The 21,126-nt window shown below is 33.3% G+C and overlaps 1 protein-coding gene across 1 annotated transcript in view; it reads right to left on the minus strand.

The window, feature by feature from the left end:
* LOC306845772 (dual specificity calcium/calmodulin-dependent 3',5'-cyclic nucleotide phosphodiesterase 1A-like) overlaps nucleotides 1-19,587 on the minus strand; it is a gene marked incomplete at both ends in the record, with an annotated part of 80,178 nt that extends 60,591 nt beyond the window's left edge. The window contains 3 exons of the mRNA XM_079378749.1: nucleotides 3,416-3,587; nucleotides 5,451-5,501; nucleotides 19,389-19,587. Coding sequence (XP_079234875.1) covers nucleotides 3,416-3,587; nucleotides 5,451-5,501; nucleotides 19,389-19,587 — 422 coding nt within the window. The remainder of the gene's footprint in view (nucleotides 1-3,415; nucleotides 3,588-5,450; nucleotides 5,502-19,388) is intronic.
* Nucleotides 19,588-21,126: the final 1,539 nt, after the last annotated feature.

Genomic DNA, 21,126 nt, shown 5'->3' on the forward strand with positions numbered 1-21,126 from the left:
AGCCGGTCTGTTTTCTCAGTGTCTGCTTTTCCAGGGTATTGTAATATCGACAGCAGTCAGACAGGTGTCTGCTAATCTGAGCAATATTTCTCTTATTAATTAACCCTCTGATACCACCCAACATTTCCTACTAACAATGCTGCTAATGAGCACAACTGCATTATGACAACAGGCTTAGGAACAAACACGCCATCAATAACAATCATTTTAAGGGTGACAACTCTGTCAGAGCGCATCATAACGAATATTTCATGAAAATAATCAAAAGCCACTCACTCTAACGAGGACATACTTAAAAGAAGCATCATTATAATAGTTATTGAAGACACGCTCAAGTCAATGAGGATTCTTCTGATATGACATTTAATTTAAAGCGTTTTGTCAGGAAATTTTATAATGTAGAGTTTATAAAGCCACTTATGCTTTTTGCATGTTTAGAGGATTGAATCTGCAATCATTTTACACCCATGTTCTCTCATCTGTGTTTTCAGATTTACAAAGCACAAAGGTCACAAAGCAAATTTAATTGTGATAAGCAGTGATGGGCATTTAAAAACACTGCTTTGTGAAGCTTTGAAATGTTTGTGAATCATTTGTTTCAAAGCAGTGATTCCAAAGTCACATGAGTTCTGTAAAAAGTCTTTGTCATAACTGTTTCAAAATATTTAGCCATTTCAATGGTCCTCCACTCTGTGAGCCCATGAACCAGTGTCTATACAGGTTTTACCTGATCCCAGATCATTTTTATCTGCATTTACCTTGTTTTATCCAGCAGGTGGCATGTCAAATGCTTTATAAACAGTGAATCATATTTCAAAGCACTTGGTTCAACTGATTCAAAGTATTGTAAAGCTCTGTTTTTGCCTTTGTCAGGTGACTGGTTACTTCACGTGTCATTCAGTCTTTTCTAGACTAAAGTTTTAAATTTCAAAGGAATAAAAGGTTCATTGTCTCTTGTCAATAATGTAGCGATATATAAAGCACAGTTCACTTTCAAATCAAAGCAGCTTTCTGTTGTCAGTTTGGTGAATACATGTGACACCTTGAACATTAATGAAATCTGCAAGGGGAACTATTTCACCTTCGCATGAAACTGCTATTGAAATCTGATGCGATAAATGTGAAAATGTGAAAACTTTTTGAATTTGAAGATCAAGGTAAATTGTACTTCATTTGTCTTCCAGGAAACATGCAAGTATCTTCTGTCGCGTCAGAAGGGCAGTACTAAATGGAAAAATATGATATTTCAACAAAATAAGAAAAATTTGGACATCTTCATCCTGTTCAAAAGTTTTCACCCCCCTGGCTCTTAATGCATCGTGTTTCCTTCAGGAGCATCAGTGAATGTTTGAACCTTTTTTAATTGTTGTGTTTGAGTCCCTCAATCATCCGCAGCGTGAAAAGGTGGATCTCAAAATCATACAGTTACTGCTGGAAAGGGTTCAAATATGCAAAAGATGCTGGAAAACTGAAGATTCTGCAGGACCTGGAGGATTTTTCTGAAGAACAGTGCTCAGTTTAACTGTTCAGAACAAACAAGGGACTCATGAACAACCATCACAAAACAAAAAAACAGTCGTAGATCATCCAGGTAACCACACACAGTATTAAGAACCAAGGGTTCCCAAACTTTTGAATGTGGTTATTTTAATAATTTCAGCTATTTTTTTGTCTTGTGGACTATATGTAAACATCTTTTATGGAAAATATCTTACTCAGGACAGTACTAAATAAAAAATAACATGCATTTTGTATGATCTCTCTTATTTTGGTAAAATTATCCACATTTTCACAGATTCTGCAAGGGGTTCCCAAACTTTCGCATGCCACTGTGTGTCTCAAACCCACACATTTCTCTCCACACTCCACATATCGTTCTCCACTAGTGGCGTACTACAAACTGAGGTCTTTTAAAAACAACCCCTTCCTCCATTGATTAGTCAAACCTACTGTATATCAACTAACTCATCTTAAAGAGATAGTTCACCCATCATTTGTGGGAAATGTGGGAAACAGAGCAGTTCTGGGGCACCTTTGACTTCCATAGTATTTTTTTGTCCTACTATGGAAGTCAATGGTGCAGTCTGGTTACAAACTTTCTTCAAAATAACTTCCTTTGTGTCCGGCAGAACAAAGACATTCATACAGGTTTGGAACTACTTGAGGGTGAGTACATGATGACAGAATTTTCATTTTTGGATGAACTATCCCTTTAAATCCCAAAAATACAGCTTTTAAAAAAAATTATTTCTTCTCCGTTCAAAGTAATTCGACTATAAAACAGTTCAGTGCACATTCAATAGACACCTTGTAAAGAAACTGAAGTGCTAACAGTCTGATTCTATGTTCTTCTCTTCACATTGTATTTAGTTCTGCACAGAAGTGCATTTGGTTATCAATGCGAGCACCTTGAGTATTAGAGACAGCTGGTTTCCACTGTAGCTAAGAGGAGAAAACTCCAAATGAAGACATGTTTGCTTCACTTTTTCATTCCTGTTTTTGGCCTTTTGGTTTTACGACTAAAACCTAACATGCAGCCATTCCTTGCATGTTGGTAGCAAAACCAAAGCAAAAAGAATGAAAAGTATAAAATGCATTGGTTTTGCAGAAATGAATATGGGATGCTACTTGAAAGAAATTTATGCAGGAATGAAGGAATTTGCTTATCAAAAGCATTTTACTTCCACAAATTAGACCAGAGAGAATTTAACCTTCATATTTGATAGGCTACACAAATTTCTAAGGCCTCCAATTTATTAACATGGTCAAAACGTTACAGAAAAAACTAATGTACACAATTGACTACATGTCTTCAGTTTATACTTTTATTAAGCAAGCAAAAGGCCTTTTCATTGTAAAAAATGTCCACCTTCAGGTTGTGGTTCACGTGTAATACAAACCAAAACAAAAGCGACGAATGAACATTACTGAAAAATGTTCTCTCTTATGTTGTTAATACTTGATTTACAACTGTAAAACTGCTTATCTAGTGACCCTGTTTGACCCCCAATTGTCTACACCATGAAAAAACAATGCATAAACTTTTTACATCTTAAAAAGCCTCATGACAAACAATCCTTCCCAGAAAGATGAGATCCTCCTAGACAGAAATGAGATTAAAGCGAGTACTTCTGTCTGAACAGGAGGTCCTAATATGTTTCTCCTGTGAAAAAGACTCCAGTAATCTCACGTGTCCCCTCTAGATTTGAGAAGAGATCTCAAAACCAAAGTATGTGATCAAAAGTCAGATCCCAATATAAGTAACTTTTGAAACAAAGTTGATAATTGGAAATATAACTGAGAAAGCATTCCTCAGGATGCTGTTCCCAGATCAGTCTTTCCTGTCAGTGATCACATGACCTCTAAAGGAGCTATAACTCCTATAAGAAACTATAATTAAAGGAGAGAGATGAACCTGACAGCAGTTTTCTCTGTTGCTTCTGGGACATCTGTAGAGGGAAGCTCATCCGCCAGGATCTCTTCTATTCTGCGTGGATCGTCTGGAACATCCCTCTGAACTTTGACCTTCTCCTCCTTGCACGTCCCAGCAGTGAGTGTGTTCCATAGTGCGCTCTGAGACTTTGAGCCTGGAAACAAGATGAATCAGAGTCAAAGAAAGACTTACTTTGATAAACAATGAACAAATCCCATTCACACTCAAAATAAATATATGAAAAATTGTATTTTTAGGGGTACTACAGCTTGTCACTGGAGCAGTAACCTCAAAGGGACACCTTTGTACTTTTTTACCCCTATAGTGTTCATAATAGTACCAGGGACAAGCTGTCACTCTACTTTTTCAGTATATATATCTACGAAAAAACAACACTGTATATCTGTGTCTGCCACAATATGATCATCTATGATCCCCCTTGCCCCCATTTCCCCTTCAATAATATTGCAAATATTACTATTAGTATATTCAATCTCAATTTATTTATTTTCTTTCATATTTTATTGCACTACAACATTTTATTTATTTATTTGCTTTATTTGTACTCCCTTAATATGCACACACAGATATGCTGCAAATATTTTGGCAAATTTAAAAGAAAAATTAAACCACACAAATTGTATTTTTGCATCCACTTTGCACACATATATTAGCAATGAACAAATCCCATTCGTACCACAATATGACAACCTATAATACATGAATCCATTACCTATTTTTTTGTTACACAATAATATTTTATGATTTATTTTTTGCACCCACTGTGCACACAAAACGTTTTCAAATATGCAAATGGTTTGCTGATTTGAAAGCATTTTTTAATCAAAACACTTGAAAATGTATTATGAAATTTTTATATTTTAAGCCATTCCCATTCCTTTTTTTTTTTTTTTGCAGTGTTATGATTCAAAATAACGGTAATGACACAAGCAGACAAAATTACAAAATGATAAGACTGAAAATGTACTTAAAGCCTCCTCTTGAGATTCTAATGGCTCAGTTGTTAATTCATAGTAAATTACATTGACTTGCTCCCACCAAGCCTGTGCATATCCTTATCATTATCATCATGAGTTCATGCACTCATAACGTTGTTATTCAGATGTAATCTATATGCCACCTTTGAAAAACTTGGATCCAGTATTATGCCTAAATTATGCCTCGAGTATCTTGATAGATGCTGCCATCTAGTGGCATGCCCATGTAAAGTGTAATGCCTGTTAAAAAAACATCAATATTGGAGTGAATAAAATTAGTCCCAGACCAAGGCCTGCATGACAGATTCATTGCTGAATTCATAATGTAAAATATTCAAGTTTTCACTAGTGTTATGTTAGCATCAATATACCATTATAGTTTTTCTTACTATTTTTTATTGGATTTTTTTATTGGATATAATTTTAGCATTTTGTTGTGTTTTGTCTTTTTTTTTTTTTTTTATGTCTTTATTAAGTTTTACTTTAGTTATTTTAGTACTTCAAAACTAAACAAAAATGAGAAGTTGTTTATATATAATTTACTTATTTATTTTTTGTTTCTTTTACTTATAGATAGAGGTAATTACGTTTTACTGCTGTAAGTATTCCAAAATTAATATTAGAAGTTAAAAATAAGAATATGTTGATGAACAGAAAGTAAGATTACATAAAAAGTTTCAGAGAATCTGTGGGGTCTAAAGACTGGTTGAGATATTCAGTTTTTGTAAAAGTAATAAATTGTGGATTTGTCTCTGGATCTCTCATCTCTCAAGTTTATGTGGTCTAGAAAGATCTTACAACCACAAGATGAAGATTCCAGCTCTGGTAACGATGTGTCCATGCTTTCTAACTAATGAACTTTGCAGAATAAAAGCATCTGTTGTATGAATAAATGTAATTACAAATTTGCTCTTTGTACTACATTTCAGCCCTTCCCTTTTGAAACAAGATGTAGATTTATACAAAAATGAAATGTAGGTAGGGCAGTGTGAAAAAAAAACAAAAAAACACATACTTACGTGCAAATCTCGCCAGGGGCCTGCTGTTGGTGTCCCCATCCTCATTAGCTACTACAGAGAAAAACAGAGAGAGACTGAGTTATATGCTGCCATTTCTCTGTATGTGTGTCTCTAAAAAACATAAAATACCTTTTTTCAAAAGCTTTTTTCAGAGGCTTAGTAAGATGCATCATTAAAGATATTTTTATTTTTATGTGTCTTTTTGCATAATGTGAATATAATGAAGCGAGCTGCTGGAAAAGCGTGGAAGGCTGCTTTAAAACGACTTCAGCCGCTGTTATATTAGCCTTTCATTAGGATTTGAAATTGCTCTTGGTCAGTAGGGAACTGGAAGGATGTTGTTAGTGTACTGTGAGTCACTTCTAGTAGAAAATAACAGAAGAACAAGAACAAAAAAGGCAGAGAAAATCAGCATGATCCACAAGAAAGTCTTCGGAGATGCTATACTGAGATAGGGCAAACAGACTTATTTTTCATTTAGAATAACAAACTGCTTTTCCAGATGGAGGTGTTTTTTGCATCTTACGTGGGTTGCTACGGTGTTCTGGGAGGCTAGTTGGGGTTAGAAGTCAAAAAAAGCCTCTATGTAAGTCTAAGGTTTTTTTTTTTAGTTATTTAAATAATCCACAAAAATCAAAAATCCGATCATGCCGTCCAATTTGATTTTTTTATCCATCACAGGCCAAACTGTGTGGGATGAGTTGCAAAGCAAAGTGTAAAGTGTTTTTATTTGTATATGCAAACTCGGCTGCCTATCTTGGCCAGGACACTCCTGGAAAAGAGAGTTTAATCTCAGTGAGTCTTTTCCTGGTTAAATATAGGAATCTAATATCTGGGGTAGTGTTGTTATCATTATATAAACCTAAAACTGTCAAAATATTTTCTGTAGGCCTAATTTAAAAAGATATATAAAGTATTAGATGAATAGTTAAAAAAAAGCTATTCACCTAATATCTATTTTTCTTTTTTTTTTTTATTTAATTTTCAAGTTTTAGTAATTTTGTTGTGTGGTTTTGTATTTTTAAATTTTAGTTTTACTTATTTTAGTACTAATAAAATGTTTGTTTTTTTTATGTTTTATGTTTACATTTTAGTTTTTAAAAATTGTAATGTTTATTTAAAATAATGACATTTTTATGGTTTTAGTTAATTGCTTTTTAAAGTTATTCATCTAATATTTATATTTTAATAGTTGATATTTTATATGTTTATATTTTATGGTTGAGATACCAAGATTACTAAAAAATAAAACTGAAAAAAATTAAGTAAAAACAAATAATAATATAAAATATATATTAAAATAGAAAAACATTATTTAAAAAAACAATCAAAAGTACATAACAAAATTACTAAAACTAAAAATCGAAAACATAAAAAAGCTTGTTCAAGATATTATATTAATAAATACTATAATGAAAAAAACTATATAAATAATACTAAAATAATAACACTGACTTGGGGTTAGTGATTTGAGTAAACCTCTAACTCCAAGTATAAGCAATAGTACCAATAATGCATGCATTTGCATCTTATTACACCAACAAGAGTTCAGTCGGTGCATTATGTGTGTGTAAATCTAGTCAGTGCAGAGGCAGGTTCAAAGTTGAAGTTGTGAGAGCTGCTTCTGTGCATTAAATGTATCTCGCATTAGCAGGCAGAGTCAGGAAAACAAAACCAGTCGATGAGATCTCCTTTCGAGCGCATACGTTGTTCGAGCTGGGAAAAATCATAACATGCATTAGTGGAGTAAAACACCACACGACACCCCCATTAAGAGTCATGACATTTTGCATCGAGACCAAAACACACACACGCACACTATGTTTCTCCAGCACGCAACCCATTAAAAGCCCCCAGAGTGACACAGAGGGCGGAGAGGAAGTGGTCACGCTGCTTTAGCCAATCATCATTAAGTTAACAGTGGCTCGTTGTCACGCTCCACTGGACCTGATTGACAACACGTCACACGCAATAAGCTCAAAGCACACTGAGCAATTGATTGCTGGGCTGCGTAACCATGACGACCGGCAGATGTTTGAAAAAGCTGTAAAGCTAATTATGATGTGAGATTCCCTGCTGTGATCTTGTAAAATGATCAGCTAGTTTATCTACAGTGCACTGGTTAAATAAACAGTTTTGCATACAAGGAGCTTCCTTCTATAAATGCATCGAGACAGACAGTAAAAAAAGCATCTCACACCTCTGATGTTTCCATCATAACACCTTTCCTGACCGCTGTCCTTCCACGTGGGAGTGTGTTTCTCAGAAAAAACGGCCGATCAACAGGACGATGTGTCTAAGTATGGAAAAATGTGCAGTCAGATGTTCATTATCTCAAAATAAACCCTGACAAGGTGATCAGGATCCAGACACGAAGAGTTTATTTTGAGATAATGAGATGATGTGCAGCTCATGGACATGAAATATTGATTTGAGATGGAATTATGTGAAAAGGAAGACATGAAACTAGTGCAACTGTAATGGAACTAGTTGCCTGGGTCAAGGGAAATTAAATGGTTAAAATACAAATATTAATTATATTAATAATTTACAAAAAAAAAAGAGTTGGCAACTAATGGAATTAAGTTTAAGCGCTAAAATTTCTAACTATAAAACTGAAATAAAAACAAAATAAAGCTAAACAGAAATACTTTAAAAATATATTTAAAAAAATGTTTGTAAATGAGAAGTGATTCTCAAACAGTTTACCTGGATAAATAAAGGTTAAATAAAATAAATAAAATAAATAAGTATGAGTATTCTAATAAGCTATGTAATAGATGCTGGATCACTATATCCTTGCAATAATCACTTTTAGATTATTCTTTAATATCTCAGTGGTTTCTCCTAGACAGCAATAACATTAAATGGAGAACAAACTGAGACTTATGTTCAAGCTTCTTGCTATTCTGACTCTCACTGTTGAGAAAAACACTCTTTAGTTCTACTGGATCTTAGAGCTGCGTTCGACACTATCGACCACAACATTCTTTTAAATAGACTAGAACACTTTGTTGGCATTAGTGTAAGTGCCTTAGCATGGTTCAAATCATTCTTATCTGACCGCCATCAGTTCGTAGCAGTGAATGAAGAGGTATCATATCGATCACAAGTGCAGTACGGAGTACCTCAAGGCTCAGTACTAGGGCCGTTACTTTTCACGCTTTACATGTTACCCTTGGGAGATATTATCAGGAGACATGGTGTTAGATTTCACTGTTATGCTGATGATACTCAGCTCTATATTTCTTCACGGCCTGGTGAAACACACCAAATTGAGAAACTAACGGAATGCATAGTCGATATAAAAAACTGGATGATGAATAACTTACTGCTAAATTAAGATCCTTTTCCTATTTAGCACCCAAACTCTGGAACAATCTACCTAACACTGTTCAGGAGGCAGACACACTCTGTCAGTTTAAATCTAGATTAAAGACACATTTCTTTAACATGGTTTACACATAATACACTAATACACTTCTATTATTCAAATCCATTAAAGGATTGTTAGGCTGCATTAATTAGATCAACCGGAACCAGGACCACTCCTCATAACACATGATGTACTTGTTACATCGTAAGAAGAAAGGCGTCTATGCTAATATCCGTATCAGATGGTGGATCGGCGGCAGGAGATGATGTCTGCGGTCGTCGGCGGAGGCCGGACACTGGATGAGCCCCGGGGACATATCCCCAGTGAAGACCTCGACTAAAAATACAATAAAAATAAAAATAAAACTAAATAACTAAAAATATAATAAAATACCTAACTACATAATATTATTATTGTTCGATATTGCAACAATATAAAAATAGAAATATAATACATTTATACATTTAAAATTTTAATTAAATCAATAATTCAACAATAAATAAACAATAATATCCTGGCCAGAGGGGAACTGGCCCCCCGACTGAGCCTGGTTTCTCCCAAGGTTTTTTTCTCCATTCTGTCACAGAGGGAGTTTTGGTTCCTTGCCGCTGTCGCCTCTGGCTCGCTCAGTTGGGGACACTTGATTTCTAGCGGTTATCGTCAATTTGATTTCACAGATACTATTTAAACTAAACTGAGCTAGACAATGACATCACTGAATTCAATAATGAAATGCCTTTAACTGAAAATTGAGTGTTTAATCTTATTATTATACATTACTGACACTCTATCCTCCAGTTTGATACTGTTAAGTGCTTTGACACAATCTGTATTGTTAAAAGCGCTATATAAATAAAGGTGACTTGACTTGACTCATCTCCTCTAAAGCTATCTCAGCAATGTCTCAAACTGTGCTCTGAAGTCTGAAATGAAAAGTCAGTTATCAATCATGAACTAAAACAGTTAAAAACTTTATGTAAGTGAATTTAAGATTACAACTAAAATTTGCCTTGGCAACTAACTGAAATAACCTGAAGTCAAAGCACCAGATTTACTGAAAAATAAAATAAACTAAAATAAAAATAATTTATAAAATAAAAAAATTGAAATAAAACTAAATAGAAACAAAACGTAATAAAAATGCATATAAGATTGCAAAAATTAATACTGAAAATATAAATATATAAAAAGTTCATATAAAATACGAATAAATAATATGTAATTGATGCCTAACACTGACTTGGTGTTAGAGATTTGAATAAATGTCTAAGTATAAGCAATAGTAACAGTAATGCATACATTTACATCTTCTTTTTTTTTACATCAACAAGATAAAGCACACTGTGCTCTAAAGTCTCGATATGAACTCAAATATTTCTCTTCAAATTATTCCCTACATTCAAATTAGATTTACAGGCTACAATTCACATTTATTTTAGGCTTCTGTATGTATTGTTGTCTTACTGTAGAAGAACCGCAAAAGAAACATCAAGGGAGACAAAGCCGATACTCAAATGAGAATTCATTAAATCTTATACGCCATGCAAAAACAATAGTTTCCTCTGAGTAGGTTTGTGTTTGATTGTGTTGTGTGTGTGTGTGTGTGTGTGGTCAGATGCATTTTACTCTGGTTGCTATGGCACCGTGGAGTTGTGCTCACCCGAAAGATTCTTTTCAGAAATCACACATCACATCCTGAAATCAACACATCTGTTTGTATAAGCACCGATGCACAAAACAACTGACTCTACTGTACATCTGCAGCCGTGATGCATTTCCATCAAACCCTGATTCTGTCATCTGTTAGTTTCTTACCAATGGTGAAGCTGAAGCCGTCGATGCTGAAAGTGGCACTTCTGCCTTTGGTGAAGCCCTTTTTTCTAGAGTCCGTTTCTGACATGTTTTCTTTCTCTCGTGTTGTATTTTGTGAGTAAATCCCAAAGTTTTGCACGAGTCTTTTGTCTCTGGCTCGTCAGATCCTGACCTGCTCTCACGCTGTACTCTCAGAGGAGAGACACTATTTCTCTTTTTCTATCATTCTGATGCTCTGTCGCTCTCACTGTCTCATTATTTTCTCCCCGGCTGAATGCGAGTCCCCTCTCAACAGAGCACTTAGTGTAGCAATGCCTAACATAACACACTCTGCCCCTCTCATGTTCTGCAAAGCAAATTTAAAGGAAAAAAAGCAGATTTGACCCAAGCCCCCCCGTGTGTGAGGATGTGCGTGTGTGATTTTATCATCGAAATGCAATCAAACCTATTTCGAATCGCTGCGGATTTGTTGAACACATTCCCAGAGATGCGTCTAGCTGGGCCAAGGCCGTGAGGTTTATGTGTATTTTGGTAAAGCGTGAATCATTTTCTATTCACAGACTGTTGTTTTTTTTGTTTTGTTTTTAAAAGATAGAAAACAATTGAGACGAACAGACAAATGGAGGCCCAGATGTTATTGTGCTGAAATAATAGCTGGAGTTTTGGACCTTTGATCTTTTTGTCTGTGTCTAAATTCAGTGGGTTGGGCGATCTCAAACCCCCGAGGATTCAGTGACGGTTTAATGTGTGACTGTCTCACGTCTGAGGGAATGATTAGACAGAAGAAGACATCAGACAGATCCTTCAGCTCCAAAAACTAAACAATCGTACAGTACAAACTCTTCATTGGTCAACTGTAAGCATACTGTATAATTAAAATTATATAAAATAAATAATAATATAACTAAAAACATAATTAATAATTAAAAGTCAATTGCCTTTATTATATATTTAAATTTATTTATATATTTAAAGACAATTGTAGATGCTGTCAAACGATTAATCGCATCCAAAATAAAAGTTTTTGTTTACATAATGTGTGTATACAGTGTATATTTATTATGTATATATAAATAAATACAAACACATGCATGTATATTTAAGAAAAATATGTTATGTTTATATATTAAATATATTTATATATAATATAAAATATAAGAATATGAATATATAAATGTATAAACATGTAAATATGTTATATACTGTATGTATGTGTATTTATATATACATAATAAATATACACAGTAAATATACATATATAATGTAAACAAAAACTTTTATTTTGGATGCGATTAATCACGATTAATCATTTGACAGGACTACTTTAAATATTTAATAGAATATACATGACAAATTATATAAATTGTATTATTTAAAACAATTCTTAGTTAGAAGAAAATATATCTGAATACATAAATATTAAGTAGAAGATCATGTATGTCTCCTTAATATTCATATTTATGTATTCTAATGGTCTCTTCTATTTAATAATAATGTTTTTTATAAGTAAAAAGTATTAATTTTCAACCAAACATTTGACATCTTATTAATTTACTATTATATTTATTATTTACAATATTTATTATTATTTATTCACTAGTTTTATCAAATATATTATTGAGAGTATCATAAAATACATATATTAAATATTATAAATTAATTAATTAGTTGGTTAATTTAGGATTTTTTATTAAAATATTTATTCATATTTTTAGAATGTTATTAAAAAAAAAGTTTTTTTAAATCTCCTGGGATGCATTTATTTGCTTAAATGATACAGTAAAACCTGTAATATTTATTATTCTGTTTTAATATATTTTAGCATTAACATTCATTCCTATAAAAAACAGAAGCCAAGTCTGTAAGATTAATATATAATTAATATATAAAATAAAATAAAATAAAATAAAATTAAATTAAATTAAATTAAATTAAATTAAATTAAATTAAATTAAATTAAGCATTAACCACTATACCACCACACACAAAAACCAGTAGAGAGTGTATTCGGGTCCCATTATTGCTTGCATCAGAGAGTCACACATCTGGGAAACGGTCCTTCTTCTAAAGATAAAATAAGATTATTCATAGCTTCAATGAATGCATATGAAGATGGTTATTGATTCGGTGTGATGTTTAGTAGTTGAGATTCTTATAGTGGCAAGAAACTCTCGCCTGGTCTTTCCTGAAAGTGCTTTAAAGAGCTTCCAGTTACCGCTGAAGTTGTGAGCTTATTTGTGCTTGTGTGTGAAGTCAGCTCATGTATATGATGTCTCTATTGTGAATGCTGGTCACTAGGCAACCAGCCAAGGCTTTTTCCCACAGCACTGAAGAGATCCTGGGGTTAATGTAATGTAACGTACTGGACAAAAGCTGGAGCTCATGTTCACTGTGAACATAAGCAATCCACACTAACTGTTTATTTCTAGTGTTTATGGTCTGTGTTGTGTGTGAAAAATATCTGTTGCCAGTTTCTGTGTGACGTGCAGTATGAAAAACTTTTTCGATGTTGTAAATAAAACAAAGAATTCTGCATGTTTCACTGAAAAATGTAATGTTAAATTCAGTGTGTTACTTGCCATTTCTTTGTAATCAATTGGGCAATTTACTATCAGTTTTGGGTTGAAATTTTTTCAACACTATTTTTTTAGTGAAAACAAATATATTAGTGAAAATAGTTATTTCTGAAATCTGCTATAGAAAAAAGGATACTATTTAAATGAGAAAAAAAGTGTTAATAAGTGTATATTTTTGGTTCTAACTGGAACGTCTGCTAAAGCGCCTGCCATCATTACATTAAATATTTATAATTATTAATAAACAACAACAATAATAATAATAATCATAACTAATATATGAAATAAATAAATAAATGTATTATATATATATATATATATAATATATATATATATATATATATATATATATACACACACACATAAGTAATATATGGAAATACTAATAAATATATATAATAATACATATTTTTTTCTACTTTTTTCCTTAGCTTTAATTATTTAAATGTTTTTCTTGTTCCCATGTCATATATATAGCTAAGTACGAATTCATGTATCAAATTCCTCATGTGTTTGCGCACACTTGGCGAATAAAAGCTAATTCTATTCTATTCTATTCTATTCTATTCTATTCTATTCTATTCTATTCTATTCTATTCTAGTGTAATTGGGTTACTTGTGCATTTCCCTTTTATAACCACGAGAGGGAGACAACGCTCTTAATTATAGACGATCGAGGCTCGTCAGCGTGTACACATATCGACACACCAACGCCTCTCTGCTTATGATTCATAATTAGTAGCCTATATGTACATTAGAGCGTAAATTAGTTAATTGGTGTGTGAACAGAGCGATCATCATCAGAGGTTACCATGGCAACCCACAGCGCGTGCTCTCGGATGCTACTGTGGCTGGTGATGTCACCGACCAAGAGATCATCCGGCTTTATGTTTGGGTGGTGTTAATATTTTAGATCGGGAATGCAATAACAGACATATTCGCAAAACATTTCAGACAAAGAGAAAGATTACCTACTCCGAGAGGGAAAATCTAGGGGTTCCTTTACAGCAAATATAAATTGGAGAAAGGCCTGGTCAATTTTAGTAAATTTTGTATATCTAACAAAGTTAAAGAGATTCTTTATAAAATCCTTCATAAAATGTATCCCGTTAATTTGTCTATTTCTAAATATTCTGATGGGTCTTGCTCGTTTTGTGGTTTTGTTGAGGAAACAGCAGCCCATTTATTTTTGATTGTGGGGTAACTTAAGCACCTATGTTTCTAACCTTACAAATGTGATCCATACCTTCGTCCTCAAAGATGTTATTTTTTATTATGAAAATCCAAAGCTATTATCTCCTGAATATGTTGTTAATTTTCTTATATTGAATGCAAAATTCTTCATTCATAAGCAAAAATCTCTTAAATTTCTTTTGTCTTTCCCCCTTTTTCTCTCTGAATTAGATTTTCTTGTTTCATCTCTTGGACAAACAAATAACAAAAAGAGTAACTATTTTTTTTGATGCACTATGACAACTTTTCTAGAATGATGTCATTTTATTTTTGCACTTTTCTGTATAGATAATGCCATAATTTGATGTACGCAAATCCAGAATATTCTTTTCTGTACTTATTTTTATGATTTTTATTTTTTATTTTTTGTAGGAATATATTCATGTCTCGTTTCCCTGTTCTTGTACGTTTCTACAAGTTTTGCAATATAAAAAAAAATAAAAAAATAAAATAAAGATCAAATGATCTTTTACTGATAGATACTAACATGAAATCGCTAACGGGGTTCGGTTCTGATTCTGAAAAAAGAGAGAGAGAGAAAATGAGCCTATAGCAGCCTACTGTAAGATGAATGAGGGTTATCTGCTAATATTATTATGACTAAAACGGACAATAACACAAAATTACTGTCAAACTCGTACTTTTGTTGTGTCTCATTCTGCTTTTGTCTTATTTTATATTTAATAGGCTATTTTTTTTATATGTCTATATAGTTATTATTAATTAAATTTCATTTCAGTTTTAGTTATTTTACTATATAAAGTTAAACTAAATTAAAATGATATATGTTCCCTTAGTAGCTACATTGTAAAATGTAGTACAACATGCTATAGTAACAGGTTTTCCATTACTTTAACAAAATAATTTCAAAATAAATAAATAATCTAACCAATTTCAACTTCATCTGAATAAGGTCAGTTTAATATCATTTAAGTTGAAATGACTTGTTGAACCAATTTGATTATATAGACTAATGCAGGGTAGGGCAACTTCGGTCCTGGAGGGCCACTGTCCTGCAGAGTTTAGCTCCAACCCTAATCAAACACACCTGCCTGTAGCTTTCTACTGATCTTGAAGACCTTGATTCGCTGGTTCCGGTGTTTGATTTGGGTTGGAGCTAAACTCTGCAGGACAGTTGCTCTCCAGGACCGAAGTTGCCCATCCCTGGACTAATGGGATGGCAGCAACTGGACTTAAGTTTTTAAGTTGTAGTGAGTACATTTTTTACAGGCCTTGTTGAAAAAAGTTAAAGTTTTTGTACATTTTATTTGTATTTATCAACATTATGATTTTAACGTGGGACAACCCCAGAAATGTCCAACTCCATTTGCAGCACATAGGGAACTGATTCTACTTCAGTTCTGCCATACAAAGAGTGAAAATGATATCATTTTTATGAAACATCCCTTTGGGACTTATATTATGAATATTTGCATTATGAATTTATAAATACTACTACTGACAGTTTAATCAGAGAAAATGTACCCCCTGAACTGAGGACAAATGGCCTAACGAGTCTCATTAAAGAGAGGAAGACACACTTCATAATAAATATAATGATGAGCTCAAATGAACACATTCACGGGGGGCCGGAGTCAATATGATGTTCAGGGGGTCCCGGAAACCATAAAGGCACCCCCTGTGAACAACTACCAAAAAAAGATGTAAATTCATTGGTAACAAAAAAAAATGAAAACCCTAAAGAACATTTAGTTACTTAAAGGGTTCATGAACTACCTTTTTTATTTGATACTGTTCTCTGAAGCCCACTTATAATGTTATCAAGACTTGTACATCAAAAAACATTATAATTTAGAAGAAATATGCTATTTTCTGTCCTGTTTTGACCCCCCTCATCAGAACACTCTGTTTAGTGTGGCGGACTGTAGCCTCAGAAGTAACGCACACTGCTATGAACAGTTGTGTGTGTTTGACAGCCTACTTCCTTCATAGATGGACGCTGCTGTGACTTAGTTTAAAAATGCATTAATACATATCAAACGATCTGTAATAAAAGACAAAGCCATAGTGATGCCACGTAATGTAATAAAAACAGTTACTCACACTTGTGTGGTGCGACATGACTCGGATCCAATTTATTCAACACATCTCATAAACACTACATGTGCAAACCGGTGGGCGGGGCTAAACAGGCAGCGATGTAGAAGCAGGTGTTGATCATCTTCACACTAGTACATCATAGAATAGAACATTCAAATAGCTGCCTTCAATAAAATCCGTTTTTAGACTAACGAGAAAGTTTCAAATTCTCAAACTTAAAGGATGTTTTTATAGTACAATAACCTGTCAAAATATCAAAAGAATTTGATTTCTCAGTTCATGACCCCTTTAAACTTTCACAGAATTATGAAATTAAGTTACTGTATTTATTGTTTTATATAATTTATATAATCATTTTCGCATAATGCCACTGCCAGTTTTAGTAATTAAAAAAAAGTTTAAAAATGCAAATCACAATCTGTGTGGTTCTACCCCGTCTGTTCACACACATCACTCATTATTTAAATAACAAAGCCCTAATTATTCATAGCAGGTGTCTGTCTCATCCTCAGACATGAAGGAACGACACAGACTGCTTGAGTTGAAATGTGACAGGCTACATAATGCACTCCTAAAAATAAAGCTTTCAAAAGGGTTTTTTGCAGCAAAGAACCATTTTTAGTTTCCCACAGAACTTTTCAGTGAACAGTTCTTAAAACCACTTAAAACCACTAGAACCACTTTTTTCTTAGCGTAAAGAATATTTTTATAATCTGAAGAAGGTATATATATATATATATATATATATATATATATATATATATATATATATATATATATATATATATATATATATATATAGCGAGAGAGAGGTTCTTCATGTAAACAAAGTTGGCAATGAAGAACCTTTATATATAAGGCTGTACTGTAAAATCTGGACTCGGTACACCCTACAACACCTCCAACTCTTACAAAATAGCACAGAGCTACTGGTGTTTTGTTTTGATCTAAATGTAACATTCAGTCACTGTGTTGGTTGGTGTCTCCCCACCTGTGACTCTCTCGAGATGCAACGCTGTAAAGGGAGAAAAATCTGAACAACGCCTCAGAGACCTCAGCGGGAGACTTTACTGTCGCTGCTTCATGGTAACCATGAAACATAGAGCTACAGGTGATATTTTAGTCACCCTCGAGGGTCGCTTCTTCCTTTAGCGGTCAGGTGAAAAGGGGAAGTGGGATATCACAAAAGGACATCTTAAAAACTTGGAACAGGCCTGAAAAGTCACTTAAAAGACTTTATTTTCTTTATGTATAATATTAATTTTCATATTTTGTTATGATGAGGTCTTCACCTTTGCATATACACCATTCAAAAGATTGGGGAAGAAAAAACATCATTTAAATAAATTAATTTAAATTAGGAAGACAAATAAATGTTGTTCTTTTGAACTTTCTATTAGCTGAAGATTCCTGGAAAAAATGCCACAAAAATATTAAGCAACACAACCAATTTCAACATTAATAATAATAATAATAATAAGTGTTTCTTGAACAGCAAATCAGTATATTAGAATGATTTCTGAAGGATCATGTGACACTGAAGACTGGAGTAATGATGCTGAAAATTCAGTTTTGCATCACATGAAATAAATTACATTGTAAAATGAAAACAGTTATTGTAATAATATTTCACAATATCACTATTGTTACTGTATTTTTTTAATAAATGCAGCCTTGGTCAGTATAAGAGACTTAATTCAAAAACATTAAGTTCCATCATAAAAATAAGCTTGCATGGTTATGTCCATTTTAGATTAGTGTAAAAATCCATCTCTGAAAAACACTTGCGCTATATAAAGCATAATGAGGGCTGTTATTCTAACATCAAAGAGTTCAAACATAAAAAACACGGATCTGGACCCTTCAAAAGAATCGCAGCGGTGCATCATTGATCATCCCATTATGAAGCTTTTTTCTCATCTATTCCGCAGAAGTGCCTGAGCTCTCTAATGTGCAGATAAATGGCTGCTATCACCCCCGTTTTTGACCCAAAATGAGCAGACACCTGTTTCCCACCCGTCTCATGAAGGCATGCGCTGAAATTCCACAATTACCTAAAAGAGTATCTGGACACTTCAGCTCACTTAAAAATATATTAATGTTGATAAAAAATCTAACTTATATAACAATCTTATTTTCACAAAAATAAATTAATAAAAATATATATTTTTTTAAATTACAAATATGAATCAGGAATTTTTGAGTCATGTTTATTCACACATTTTCAACATGCTGTTTCAAAAAAGGTCAATGGGTCAACAACTTATTGACCTTGTCACACAAGCATCCTAAATTGTGTCAGAGTATGTATCGCAGTTGACCATTAATAAAGTACTTTTTTGAAAGTATAATTAATAATATTTAAAAAATATTTAAATTATTATAATTTTTTTTAAATAACTAAGACTTCAAACGCCTTTATTAAAGTACACAAAAATATTAAATATGTACAGTATAATTTAATTTATGAATTAAACCTTTCATAAATTGCAAATATTTTCAGCATTGTTTTTGAATATTCTAAATGTTTTTTTTTGTTTTTTTAATTCACTACTAATAAAAAAAAACCAATTTCAGCCTATAAGAATTTTTACAGTTAGCCTACATGTCAGACATGATATTAACTGTTCTGTCAATAACAAAACAATAAGCCTAACAGTCACATGACCTGCAAAACATGGGTGAAAAACTCTTCTGGAAGAATCCCATTTTGGTTTCGTTTGATGTTTTGATATGTATTCTTATAAACGTCCTAAGTCTCCATAGTTCTACTTTTGGAGCTGCAGTAAATAAACAAAACAACTAGGCTATAACAAAAACATAAATCAAACAATTTCCGCTTTGTATGCCCTAAATCCAACTGTGAAGACAGAAGCTCACCTGTAGCAGATGCAGGAGTTTGTGGCGTGTTTGCTCTGGAGGCGCCGGTTGTTTTACGCGCCAGCGGTTGTTTTCTAGTTTGCTTTGGGATCACACCGGACCCGCTGCGCGTTTTCCCGTCCGGCTCTTTCTGCGGCTCCGAACCCACTTTGACCAACGTGTTGCGAGACCTGGTGAAAGCTGAGGTCACTGAGCCCATCTCTGCCAAACAGCCTTCAGCTGACTGACCGTCTGCTCTGGAAACACGGTTACACTCTCCATGACTCGGATTCAGACTCTGTCATTGCTGTGGCGTCCTCATTAAACGATATGATACTAAGCAAACCGTGTCCTCTGAGCGGTAAACGTGCTGATCCACCTTGCTCCCATTCGGCTCGGTCTATCTCATTTTGTCAGCTGGAAACGATGAAAACCAGCGGAAATCTCCTGTGCGCGTTCCCGAGAGAAGAGCGCGGTCGTCACATGAATAAAGATAGTTTGGCAAACACGAGTCCCTGGGGTCGAGAGCGATGAAAACAAGCATCTGTAATTAGTATGTCAAGTGTATCACAGTAATAAAATCCGACACTGGCGAGCTGCGAATATACAATTACTTTCACAATTAAAATGATTGGAAATTTAACATTGGAAATCAACATTCTCCATTAGTTCAATAGCATGTGGATAACCTACTCACTGTTTGCTTTAACAAAAAATATATTTAAAAAAAAATCATAAATAGGCTATATAAAATACAACCTGTGTTGGGGGTAACGCATTTCAAGTAATGCGAGTCAGATTATCCTACTTTTTCAAGTAACTACGAATTACTTTTTAACTTACAAGAATAAAATATCTTCAAATAAAAAAAAATAAAAATTATAAATTCTAGATTTTCAAAAAAGCAACACTAGTTAGGCTGGTTGCTTTGTTTTCCCATGTACTGAATGACAGCTTAAATGTGATATCACTTGCAGAAAAACATTCAGTAGGCCTATTTCTCAAAATTAATGGAGACGGTGAAATGCAAACTCAGAATATGATGCAAACATGCAATAATAATGTTCAATAACACAAATATTCTTCATACTAATTTATTACAGAATGTATGCTGCTGGCCTTCGATGATCTAACTCAACCATACCAATAAGCAAAAATGTGACCCTGGAGCACAAGCAGTCTTAAGTCGCTGGAGTATTTTTGTAGCAATAACCAACAATAAGTAAAGTAAGTAAAGATCATGTTCCATGAAGATATTTTGTAAATTTCTTACCGTAAATATATCAAAACTTAATTTTTGATTAGTAATATGCATTGCTAAGAACTTAATTTGGACAAAAAAAAGTGATTTTATTTATTCAAAAAATTGTATTTTTTTTTTGCTCCCTCAGATTCCAGATTTTCAAATATTGTCCTATCCTAACAAACCATAAATCAATTAAAAACATATTTATTCAGCTGTCAGATGATTTATACATCTCAATTTTGTGGTCCAGGGTCACAAATGGCTTTAAACATCACACTTGTGTTTCATTGCTGAAGTAAGAGCTGAAGATTCTTCTTTCTTCTACTGTGTCCTATTCTTCTGTAATTCACAATGGTAGCACAGCAGAAAGGTTTGTTTGAGGTGCTCTTTACTCATTTCAATTTTGGTGTGAAAGCACTTTTACATTTGTTAAAAATAGAACAAAAATAGACCAAGCAAGCCCATGAAGGCCAAATGAGAAAAGGAATGCAAAAGTAACATAATACATTACTT

This window comes from Barbus barbus (genome assembly GCF_936440315.1).
Source record: "Barbus barbus genome assembly, chromosome: 26".
Taxonomy (NCBI): Eukaryota; Metazoa; Chordata; class Actinopteri; order Cypriniformes; family Cyprinidae; genus Barbus; species Barbus barbus.